The following is a 13,232-nucleotide window of genomic DNA, read 5'->3' on the forward strand; positions in this document are numbered from 1 at the left end:
CATATTGTCATCTTAGAAATAGCTGTTCAGGTTACACAATTAAAGTATTTAAAATGACATTCAAAAAGTGACACTGCAAACAGTTCTGCTCAATGATCGAACAAAAACTCAGTAATATGGTTATCAGTACTACACAATTGTTTTACATCTCAAAGAGGGTAAGATTAAACATATCAAAACAGAAAAAAACAGTTAAAAAAGAATTTAAAGAAATACAGATTTCAAAGCAAGTCCACTGGAGAGCTTCACTGTCTATCTAACTGTCTCTAGTTTCTTACAAATAGTTGTCCCCATCTTCACCCACATTATATACATATTGCATATTATAGAACTAATCAAATCATTACAGGATGATGAAGGCTTTTTAGGTCTTCTAGATCTAACATTGGGGAAGACAATGATAACTACCATCACATCTCTCATTCTCTTTGTGGTAGCCGTCCCCATCTTTACATATGCTGAAATTGAACTTAAAAGACTAGACTAATATCATTCTGATCAGTGAATAATAGTATTGCTAGAATTTATATCATAATGCTACAAAATTAGAATTGGGTTTCTTAGTGTCTCTTCTTCAGAGTATCTGTTCATTATATCTTGCATTATATAATCTGTTCCCATAAGTAATTTAAAAAAAAAAAACTCATGTGTGAATTTCTACATATATATCTATCCTTTCTGTATTATAGGGAAAAACAAATCATAACAAGACAGCAAAACAAATTCCTAGAAAAACATGCAATGGATAAGACATATAAGACCACAATATAGGTGATCTTCCGTAGTTACTATGTTTTCTCTTGTTATTTTCAATAGACTTGGATGTGACTCATTTTCAAAGATCCTTGCAATACTGTTTGGTGCCTTCCCAGTAGCATAATCATGACTCAGTTGTGTCAGATCCAGAGTTGGGTTCTTTATCTTTCATTTTATAGTAGTCTTACTTATTTCTTAAAGAGACAGGGTGTTTTCTTTACAAACTCTTGTATCAGAGCTGACTCAGTAGATCTCACCAAGGGAATGGCTCTGCTACTTATGAAAGTTGGACCCAGAAACAGGCCCTTTAGGTGTGTGTTTAGAGTCAGTTTCTCCAATGCACATATGACAAGCAGCAAACCCCACCATCACCACCACTATGCCCACCGCAGCTTGTTTCACAGAAGGAAGGGCTCCCCAGTCTCCAGGGAGTGGCAGGACATGCCCCATGTGGGCACAAAGCCACAGGCTTGATGGGCGGAGTCAGGACAGTCATCTAAAGTCAACCTGGAGATGCTGCAAGGCTGCCCCTTGTTCTCTGCATTGGTGGGATTTGGAATTAGAGGCAGCAGTGTTCTGTACTAATCCCATAGATGACAGCTTCACCCATTGGCTCCTCAAGTTAAGCATATACACTTCATTTCACCTCTGTGTTTAATCTTGATTTTCTTGTAGCACTTACTAAGCTATAGGAAACTCTATCAAGAATGCCTTGCTAACTTCTAGACTTCTCTTTTAACGACCTTAAAATAAAGCATGGTTGGTTCAAAGGGTAATTTACCCTCCCACTTCCTTCTTTTCTCTGTCCCCCCCATACCTACAACCAGAGGGTAGTGTGGTTATCGGTGCTCCCCATTACAACTTTTTGACTGCTAATGAATGACACTGTTTCAGCTAAGTGCCTTTTTTATTCTTGCCACTAGCAGATCTTTTCATTCTAATTTCAGTGTGCACAAAGTTGGGTCATGAAAATTCCCTATTATCTCCATTTCTTGATTGATACCTTCATTGCATTTAGACATTATATATATCAGCAAAACTGCAACTGATATCTTCATGAAAATATATTACTTCTAGACATGCTTCTGTTTTAGCTTCTTTGCCTTAGATATGTTTATTTCTGTAAGTTTTTACCTTTATAGTGCTTCTCCTCAGGCCATAACTTCTGCCATTCCATTATAACCCAGTTCTCTCCTGTCTTCAACTTCCACTTTTTTTTTAACTTCAGATAGCATAGTTCAATGTTAGATCTCTTTTGCAAATATCCTGAGTTTTATTTCCTTGCCATGAATAAGAAAGTTTGGTGTTTACTATAATTTTATCTTCCCTTTATGCATTGGTTATTCTTATGGGTTTCATTCTAATTACACTTTTTTTCTGCATATTCTTTTAAAGTACTAAATCTATTTCCTCTGTATAACTAGAGGTTTCTAGTTTTAGAGTCTTCTGACAATCCATGCTCTCTGTAAAACAACAAATATGAATAATTCAGGGAAAATATGTTCTAGTTTTTCAGCTGTCAGAGGAGGGTACCACCAATCATTTGGGTAACTAAGTCAGAAGATCTTGAATCATTTTTATGCCTATCTACAATCTGAAAATATCCAATTCAGCATTTGTATTAAAATACTATTTCTAATTTACCTATCATTTTAAAATTTATTTTTAAAAGTTTATTTTTAGTGCCCTTCATCTAAGCAGATCTGCATGGTTCTTAGTTGGTAACCCCCTATTCTCTATTAACTAAAAAAAATAATGGTCTCTTAAACTGTCTGTGAATTTATAACATTTCTCTTTTTCCTCTGTGCTTAAACTGAAACCAGTATTGTTTCCAATTACTAATAAGCCCTGTGTAGTTTCGTGTTCTTTTTCAGCCCTACCCCGAGTCTTTGTCCACTTTTAATTCCATTAGGTTTTGTAGTTTCCATTCCCTCCCATGTGATCAGTTTTTCCTTCTATCAATGCACTTGAATATTTGAATTTATTTTCCTTAGATTCCTTTCCTAGTGTATATACACAGTTAACATTTGAAGGTCTGTGCTCTGCAGGTTCTAGGTTAGTGTCTTCAGGGATACAAAGCAGTGCACATTTTCACACACACACTGGATTCTTTTAAAGCAAATGTTTATGAATCACACCTTAGGAGACTGACTTATATGTTATGTTACAGTTCAAGGTCTATAATTATTAATGTAGAAATTGGCAAGTGACCTATCAAAACCTTGATACAATAACATAGCACAATTTCAAAAATTCAAAGCCTGTAAGAATCTTGGAGATTTTTTTTGTTTGTCAAAAATGTACAGGTTGAATCTTGCAGAGGATTTAACTAATTTGCCAAAGAAATTAAATGACATTAACAGTGAAGCTTCCTGTCACTGACTGAGTTACTTATTCTAAAGCACAATGGCCTAAATAGATATTTTAACCTTTAAGTTTTATTTTATTGGAAAAAGAAATAAAATTATAGCAATGTATTATACATATACATTTTAATGTACTAAATTATAATTTGGCTTACACTAGACTTTTGCCATCTCTACCAAAGGCTAGGTATACTTTGGAATTAGTCACTGCCTATGAGATTTTACTAATATCAAAAAAGACCCTCTTTAAAAATGACTCAGTGGTACCTAGTCCAAAACAATGTTAAAGTTAGGCTGCACTATATATCATAATTTAAGTTACTGTTGAATGTAAATCATGTGATGGGTTCCTAATGAAAATTTCCCATTGAAAAAAATCAATGTTAATAACTGGAACTCTAGAGCTGTAATGGGTTCTGCTATGTTTTCTGGCATAGATAGTGTTCCTATAATATGCTGAAGAGGGGAATTGATGACCTGTGAGCTACAGTCACTTCCCGGTCTCATTTAATGCTTTGGACTTTAGTTTTAAAAGGGTAAACAGAGAGGTTGCTTTCTAATGAAGAACTTGAGCAAAAGGAATAGCAACCCAACCCAGGGGGTCACTGGCACAGCCCAGATCTCCTGGAGAAGATCTAATAAAGAGGCAGTTGCTAAGAGCATGACCTGCACGGAAGCTGTTACAGAGAATTCTTTAAAGAAGCTACTTTAAAAAGTCATAAGGGAAGCTGACAAGACCCATCCTATCAGGATAACAGTGAATTAGCAAGTCTAAAGGCATCTGATGCAGACATAGGCTTTGTCTAAGAACCAACTTTTTGTGTACACACTATGTGTATGCAAAAGATTTATTTGAGAAATGAAACCTACAGTAGGAGCAGGAGAGTTATTATTTTTTTTTTTAACTTGCGAGAGGTGTAACAGAGGTGGTCATAATTGCATGGCTCAAATAGCTGGAGTCTTTCATTTGCTTTCATAGTAGATGTATAGCCACTTTATTCAGAAGACTGTATTTTCTGGTTGACACCCATGAATTTCAAAGCATCTCTCCAATGCAGCTGCATAGCACATTTTTTAGCACATTTTTTATGGTCTGCTTTCTTTTTATGATGACCTAAGCATTTGAAACAGCAAGAAAAACAATATTGAATCATGGTATGGTTGTAAAGTCAGTAAGAGACTAAAGTGCACAAGCTCCTCCATTCTGGTTATGAACCTATTTTATAGCCAGGAAAGCACAGTGGTCTCAACTATCTATACTTCAGGATTTGTTTCAATATTTAAAGAGTAGTAAGTATAAGTAAATGTGCATGAAATGAAGTAGACATTACACATAAACTTAGAAATGTCTTTACCAACTTACCAACCTGTTCGCTCACTTAGAATGAAGAGACTGAATTAGGTGGTGATTCGGTTTACTTTTGACACTGTAAATCTGAAATGAAGTCATGCAGAGTGAGTGATTAAATCTACATCTTTCTTGAAGTAGGAAAAATGGAGAAGAGAAATTTCTGGGTATCTGTATTTGCTTCCAAATTTTCTAGAATTATGACTATGTATCATTTGAATAAAGGGTTTGTTCTATGCATCATTAAAATTTACTTTCCTTGGCTTCATGTTTTGCCAACCAAACAAATTGAGATTTAAGAGTAAGCAACTCTGATTTAAAAATACCTTTAACCATTTAATTATGAACTTGAATTTTCCTGATATTGGCTATGAAAATATTTGTCATTATTTGTCAATATTATATTTTAGTACATGTTTATGCAAATATGAAAATATGTACTCTAAGTACTTTATATTTTTCTAAATAAAAGGTATAGCATTGAAGCTATTATTGTCCAACTTGTTTTATGTTGCAATTTTCATTTTGACATGCATGTTGCTATATGTTTTTCAGGTTTAGTCATTTAATCTATAGAAATAGAAAATATCATTTACCCGTAGAAATAGAAAATCTCACTTTGGTTACTATTTAAATGTCTTAATTTATCAGCTTAAAAACATCAAAGTGAGGTTTCCAGTAAATATATCTATGTATCTGTTTTTATATATCTATATATTTGAATACATGATGATATACTACATATACATGATAGTTCTTATGAGTTATGCATGTAAAATTCAAATTATAAGACTTCTGTAATTTTTATAACTTCACTCTTAATTTTAAATACAAAATTGTAGATTTCTGTGCATAATGAACCTCTCTGTTCAGTTAAAATTACCAATATAACCAAAACACCATTGGATTCAAAACTGAGGAATGTTTTTTGAGATATTAATATCAACTTACAAAAATACGGTGAAAATATTTTTCATATATACATAGAAATGACTTAGTGTTTTTAATGTGTTACTTCACCTAAGTAACAAGTTATAAATGGTGACCATGCACAATTTTTTGCTTCCTTTAACTCCAAATATGAATTTTGGTAATGCTTTAAAACGTTTTTAGATTTAATGTCTTATTTTGCAACATGACATTGAACAATATCATTCTGATGAATGTTTAGAATATATGGTTGAAGGTAAATGAGTTTTCATATTAATCACCTGAGTCAGAACCACAAAGAGAGGCATCAATTTTAGATATATGTCATTGTAAGTAGGATAATTTGTAAATGCACATTGCATATTAGTATGGAATTTGAGTGGCATTATATATCTTTACGACTATCATTTATTTTCCTTTTCATATCCAACTTCATATGTAGAGTTTAAAATGCAATGGCCAGAAGACAAAGAAATGTCACTAGAATTATGTGGACATGGACTCCTGGACTGTTGTTGATGATTGTAATCTTTTGGGGTCAGCAAGGGAGTGGACAAGGACAAGGTAGGTGGATGCATGCTCTAATAACCTGAAAGCTTCTTATGTGTTCCTATTTGTGATGAAATTATGCAAGTCTTTAGCTTGATGTGTTGGGCAATTTGTTACAATCTTTCACTCAGATTTTTGTCAACTTCACTGTAATGATTTTGAAACAGTTAAATTGAACTGGACTTAGGTACAAATTGGTGTATTAAATTTGAAGCCATCATTCTAAAACTGGTTTTACTCAGATCTAGTAGATACTATAAATGTGTGTGCATGTGTGTGTGTGTGTGTGTGTGTGTGTGTGTGTTAAATTTTATGAGAGCTTAAAGCATTTATGTTCTTTTTGTAGAGACATTTTTGAATTTTTTTTTGGTGAATCGCCGTATCATTTTAAAATTTCAGTAACATTTTTTAATGGATGTGATGTGTTTTAGAAATTAAAAAGTATTGAATGTTTCCCACATTTCTCTGCCAAATGTGTGTGGGGCAAGATAATGACGGAGTAGAATAAAAAGTTTGTGACATCCTGAATTGATCTTTGGAGAATAGAAAGGAACTATGAATTTTGTAAAAATGTTTTCAATATACTGTTTTGATAAATAGCTATGTGGACTGTTTGATGACAAAGCCAGTGTAGGTAAAGGTATTTTGTGGTACAGATTGCATTACTTTTAGGAATGTGTTACCTGCTCAGATAGAAGAACTGCAGTGTTTTTGTGACTAAAAGCAATTGTGCCCTGTTGGGGTTATCCCCTTAAGGGAGTAAGCATTGGATATTGCTTCTGCACTTGGTAGGACTTGAAATTTGTGAGGAGAAAAGGTGTAAGGCTGGTTTATTACTCTTGATAAAATTGGAAATGGACACTTGTGTTGTATAATTGTGATGGGATCGAGCTTCACTAATTCTTTGGTCACCAAATATTTGTTGAATATTATACTGTAGCTATTCAAGTAAATTGATGACCTCTTTTGAAAATATCTTGTAAAAAGTATGCTGCTTGTTTTCCACACAGTTTTCTTGAATTAATTTTAAGTGGGATAGGATGATGCTTTTCAAAATAAGAAATGTTTGAGTGCTTTTTTGTGTGAATAAGTATATCTACAAAATATGAACATAATTTTGGTGGCTATTTAAGCTTTGATTTTATAGTTTTTCTTTTCTTCTTCTTTTTTTTTTTTTTTTTTTGGTGCTGGCAATTAAACTCATGACCTCGTGTTTTCCAGGCAGGTGCTTATGCCGCTGAGTTAAATCCCTGACCCTTATAGTTTTTCTTTTATGACTTTATGAAGTTTTAATATTTGTAGTTAATTTTTTATTTTCCTTTATTTGTATGGTAAAATAATATTGGAAATTTATAATATATGAAGTATTTTTTCATCAAGATATAAAATGACAATGTGTGGGCTGTGGCCACATTACATTTGTGTTGGCTGAGGGAGTTGTTTATCCTTCTGACAATGTGTGCATTCACTAAAATACAACTTAACAGCTGCTTTTCTGCAATAATGTTCCAACAGGACGTGGCGGTTTGTACAGGTATGTTGAAAACCTTTCTTTGGTCTTCACTGGAGTTATGGCTTGTTCCAAGCAGTAATGACTTAATGATCAGTTGGAATATAGGAGAAAAACATGTATCTTTTCTCTTCTTTGGCCAAACTCTTCATTCTTTCTTCTATACTGATTACTCAGATATTTTTACTTTTGATAGTAACCGTCATTTATTTAAAAATGTCCAGAATTTTAAAATATCCAAGCTTAGTAAAGCTTCTAATGGTAAATGCATGCTTAAGTAATTTAGTTTCTTTTTAAAAAGAACAATTAGACAATGACTCAAAATCAAAGTAAGTTAATAGAAAATAAAATTTAATATTATAGTTAAGGAATATTTACTTTGTCTAGAGTTAATGAAGCAGCTTTCTTAGACATAAAGGGAAATACTTATATGTATAACTCAAGCTAAAATGATCATTTATATCATATTAAATATTGCTTTTCATTTTGGACATGAAAATAATTGTAAATAAAAATTAAAGTTTTAAAATTAAACATTGCTGCTTATTATTTAAATAAAAATCACAGAGGTATTTACTATTGGTAAGAGTATAATACACGGGGAATCTATAAAAAAGATTTTCCTATATTAAGTTTATAGCTTTACTTAAACACTTGCTATTTGTGCTTAAAAGTACAACACTATTATTAAGTCTCAATGAGGTATGTGTCTGTGAAAGTGTGCATATAAAAGAGGATGAACATTTTTATCATAAATTTATGATTTAAAAAATAATAATGAATTTAAATTATATTTCAATTCAGACTTTTTGTATTCCACTCCAGTTATTTGTAAGTTATTGTAACTATAGATGTTGCTTCACATAAAGACCTTGTCATATATGATAGGTTGTCAAGACAGAACACAAAGATCCCTTTAACTGGGAATGTATATGAAAAAACATAGGAGATACTACTTAAATTATGTTCCACCACCACTTACAATGAACATGACATAGGAAATGCAGTATGAATTCTAAATAGTAGTGACCCATGAGTTCCTCTGGAAACATCTGAATCAAAATGAAAAGAAAAAGATGTGCAAGTAGATTGAAATCAGTGAGATAGACCTTGTTGATTTGTTAAGTCCATAAAAGCATCTGCTAGTCATCATCCATTTCTCTGGCTCTGGATTAATTGGTGTTTTTCCTAAAAGTACAATTTCACACTTGGACTCTATTTGTATCTTAGCTTACTTAGGTACTTTGCACATTAGAGCCTTTTAATACAGGAAACTGAAAAAATACTGTATAATACTGTGCATGTCAATTTTAAAAGAAGATATATGTACTCTGAAAATAAGTAACATAGGTATTCACATTTATTTTGAAGAATTTTGTGACCATTTGAAGAATAGTCACAAGATAGGTGTTCAGATGCACATTGCCAAACACTATGACATCACCTTTGGGATTATCTGCATAAAGCTGAGCTGATATGCAAGTGTAGATGTAGTTGATAGCACAACAGAAAAGCCCAAACCACTCGCAACTTGTGGAGAATTCAAGTGCAGATATCGTATTCAGAACTGAGAAACTGTTTTCAAACCCAACATTTCCTTCTTTTCCTAACAACATATTTAAATAATAACATGAAGTATGTTAGGGTAATGAAAACTTTAGAAAATAATCAGCCTCTCAGTATAAGTATAAAGGCAATATGAAACAATTGGAAATTAATTTAAATACTTGCTAAAATAAATTATTGCTTTTGAATTTAAAAAACAAACACTTCACAAATATTGTTTTGTAATGTTTACAAATATTTCCACTGAAATGGCTGTAGTAAAGGAATACTTTTTGCCTATTATATCGTATAGATGTGTTATTTTTCTGGTATATAAGAATAGTATTAAGAATGTGATAGCTATCATTATGTATGGAACAGTAAATTTGCTAGAATATTCAAAACTGAATTATTTCAAGTGTTTTTAAATGGATACTACCAAAATATAGCATTAATTTTAATGTATCACAAATACTGAGAGATATTTAAATAATTTAATGTCCATGTTAAGTTTATATGCTTAAATTTCAAATAGCAAGCCTGATGCTGGATAAGAGAAAGTTTGAAATTTTGAAGCAAGTAAATCTTAATTGAGCAAATTAAATTTTGAGAACAAAATAATTTAAATTGTCTTGTTTTCATGAATAGATTTTAGATCAGATATTAAACATCAAAAACTAAAATCTAATAATATCTCACAATTGTAATGCTTAGTTTTGTAATCTGTACTGTGAAAAAATATTTCAGTTAGGAGGCAAAGTTTTGGAGAAGATCATTTGGTTGTTTCCTATAGCAACTTCTTAAACTACATGGTCTTAATATGATTAAATGAAATGATAAAGCATCAAATTTTTATCACAAATTTAGTTTTTCTCTAAAAGGAACAGAGTAAAACATTTCAAAATAGAAGAATACATAAAAATTCTGCCCCAAAGCCAACCCCTTTCAAAACTATCCCAATATGTTGTGTTCTGTTTTTTTGTTCCAACAGAGGGTTGTGACTGACAAACTGGGCTTGAACTCATGTCAGTTCTCCTGCCTCAGCCTCTCGAGTGCTGGATTTAAAGACATGTACCACCATGTCCAGATTCTATTGTTTTTATCATTTCACTATTTCTTTCAGAAATTTAACTGATTTTGTAATTCTGTCAGTAGCTGAATATGATGTCTAATGTTCAACTGAATGTTTTTAGATACAAACTTTTAATTAGAAAATCTCAGATTTGTGAGTATTAATATTTTAGGATCATTACTGGTAAGAAACAATCAGCTTCAAGGACCTCAAACCATCTATGGTTTATGGTTTTTTGAAGTTGCTTGGTAAATTATTTTCATCTTATAATTGAATATTTATTCAATTGTTTTAAGAGAAGTGAGCTCAGACATTTGGCAGTGAATACTGTATAATGATTACTTTTGTATCCCAAGAGGCATTACCTTAAAATGCCATCAAGCTAAGTAGTGGTGAAATTGAACCGAGCTATATAAGTCTTAATGTTTCTGACACTGTTTGTCACATGTAAAATATTTCCCATTGTGCTTCATAGAATAAATGTATATACATATGGCATAATTTAATTGAGTTTAATTTAGTCAATGTCATAATTATGTTACATAGGTTGTTTTATTTTTGGATTGAAACTTCTCAAAATTAAAATGCAAATATTCAATATTTAAAACATTCACAGATATGAAGGCCCGACAACATTTAAAATCCCAGTAGTCATTCCTAAGAGCTTCTTCATTAAATAAAAACCAGGCATGGTTAGACATTATATAAAGTACACCATTTCTTTAAATTTCGAGGTTCATATGATGTGGTAAACTGGAAAAGTAGCAGTTTAAAATAAAAAATGGTCTTAGATTAGAGGAAATAGTGTGTTGAAAAAACTTGTATTTTATAATTGAATTCTTGAATATGTATCTGCATAGATTTTTATGAATTTGTAATTCTTTGCAGAGATCTGAAAGTTGCGTTTCTAAAGTGTGAATAGTTTTATGTGGCAGGCAAGAGAGTTGTAATCTATAATGTTTAGTAATAAGGATCCCTTTGCAATGCTCCTTAAATTTTTTAAAAAATTTTTTTTCTGAAGAAAGTAATTTGTTTTCTCAATATGGATAGATCCTTGAAAATGAAATTATTGCTTGTGTGTGTTTGTATTTTAATAGTCTTTTACTTCATCAAAGAACATTGCAATGAAACAAAGGGAAGTTGTACAATATTCCATTTTTGTATCAGATGACTTTGGCAATGTATTTCTCTTTTTGCTTAAAATTGAATTACAGTACCCAATATGTGGGAAGGAACTATTCACAATGTTTGTAAAAATGATTCTTGCTGTAAAACACATTAGTACTATATTTGCTACTTCAAATTAGACTTAACTTGTTTCGTAACATAAATCTCATTTTCTTGAAGGTGTTTCATCTTTAAAATTGAATTTATTTAGGAAAATATTTTAAACACTATTCCAAATTACTTTTGATCATTGATATTCTGTTTGTACGTATTAGGGACTGTATGAACATTTGATTTAGAACTGAATTGTTAGAGTGGAAATTTTGAGTTTGTTTCAGATGTTTAGCATAAATAAAATGTAGGTTTAACAGGCTCTATCATTTATGCTGTGTATTAGCTTAGCTTTTCTTTCCATCTAAACATATACAGGAAAAAGAAGCCTAACTTGCAGTAAAGAGAATGTAGTAATATAGGAAGTGATATCAAACTAAATAAAGAAACAGTAAAAAATGCAAAGTGATAGGAACAAATAGAAATACATAAACTAATATATAACATATGCTAATACTATTAATATATTAATCATTCTTTAAAATTAATTTGTATATGGCCTCTTAGTAAGATTTTCCAAGACTTCCCCAGGCTGAAAAACAAAAAGTGGAAAAAGGACAAAGAAAGAGGCTCTGTCTGCCCAGCAGGCACTTAGCTCCTTCCACATTTGCCTGTGGTCAGCCCCAGAACCATCTGTGGGGCGAAGTCTGAGAACTCAGCTTTAGGACAACTTTAGTTATTTATGTACAAACCCAATTAATAGATACCAGATCCTAGACATTGGAAGGAAAGAGATTTCAAATGGCATCATGTTTAGCCTGGAAAGCCCAGCCTTTGGCATAAATTACTGCTTAATCTTAATAGTATTATTTCTTTCCTTTATTTCTTTTCTTTTCTTTCTTTTTTTTTTTTTTTTTAAACTATCTCTTGAGCCAGAAATGCTGTGCCTACTTCAGCTTACAGCAAGATTGGGAATCATTTCTCTGTCACTTATTAGGTTTCTTTTAGAAAGCTCATGAATTTCAAAGTTGCCAGTGGAGGCTTCAAGAGATATAAAAAATAATGATCTGGCACGTTTCCACTACGAAGTCTGTACACCTTGTTCACAGCGTTTGTCTTTAATGGATATGGCTCCATCCATCAGCAACTTTGCTTCCCTAAACAATCCTATCTTGTCTAAAAGCTTTTTCTCAAAATTTACAAAGTTCTAGGATTTATATATGGCCATAGCACAGCATGATCTATTTATCAACTGTAGCTTTTTCAAAGCATAAACTATCTTGGTTTTGAATGGTTAATTATATCTGACATAGTGAAAGAAATGCAATCTGTTTTATTTTCTTTTTTATACTTTTTTAAAAATTTACTTTCCTGTGTCAAACTTCTGCTGCTTGTTCTTAAGATCTTTTTTCTCCTCTTCATTCAATTGAGATGTAATCTACTAATTCATCCCTTCCTAGATTCCTCATTCATATGTCATATGGCTTCATACTGGCATATCTCCACATATACCGCATTTCTCACTCTGCAGTATGATTGTTGATTTATGCTTTTTGTTTTTAAGCACCTGAACAGCATGGGCAGTACATTAACTGAGTCGGCTAATATTTGTAAATATTACCTGGAGTAGGACTAGGAATTATTCTCAATGAAGGACTTTACCAAAAATTCTCTGCTATTGTAAAGCTTTCCTTTCTGTGTGAGGACATAGATAACAATGGGCAACATAAATACCAAAGTGAGATCAGATAACGAGTATAATCCTATGATGGCACTGAGAGAATTCTGAGAGGGTGATTTTAATTGCAGAGGAAGGAAAAGCCACATAGAGGAGATAGCAGCTGACAGTATGAATTGCAGATGTCCTAAACTACACAGTGATTTCACAGTGAATTGGAAAAGAACATACAGTAAAGGGGACTCCTTAGATTGACCAAG

The 13,232-nt window shown here is 32.0% G+C and overlaps 1 protein-coding gene across 1 annotated transcript in view; it reads left to right on the top strand.

The window, feature by feature from the left end:
- The window catches only part of Robo2 (roundabout guidance receptor 2), a 1,616,745-nt gene that overhangs the window by 16,141 nt on the left and 1,587,372 nt on the right, over positions 1-13,232 (top strand). Inside the window, exon 2 of the mRNA XM_063224740.1 lies at positions 5,843-5,964. Coding sequence (XP_063080810.1) covers positions 5,856-5,964 — 109 coding nt within the window. The 5' untranslated portion in view covers positions 5,843-5,855. The remainder of the gene's footprint in view (positions 1-5,842; positions 5,965-13,232) is intronic.

Source organism: Cavia porcellus, unplaced genomic scaffold (genome assembly GCF_034190915.1).
Source record: "Cavia porcellus strain 051 isolate PalLab524CR breed Dunkin Hartley unplaced genomic scaffold, mCavPor4.1 scaffold_15, whole genome shotgun sequence".
Lineage (NCBI taxonomy): Eukaryota > Metazoa > Chordata > Mammalia > Rodentia > Caviidae > Cavia > Cavia porcellus.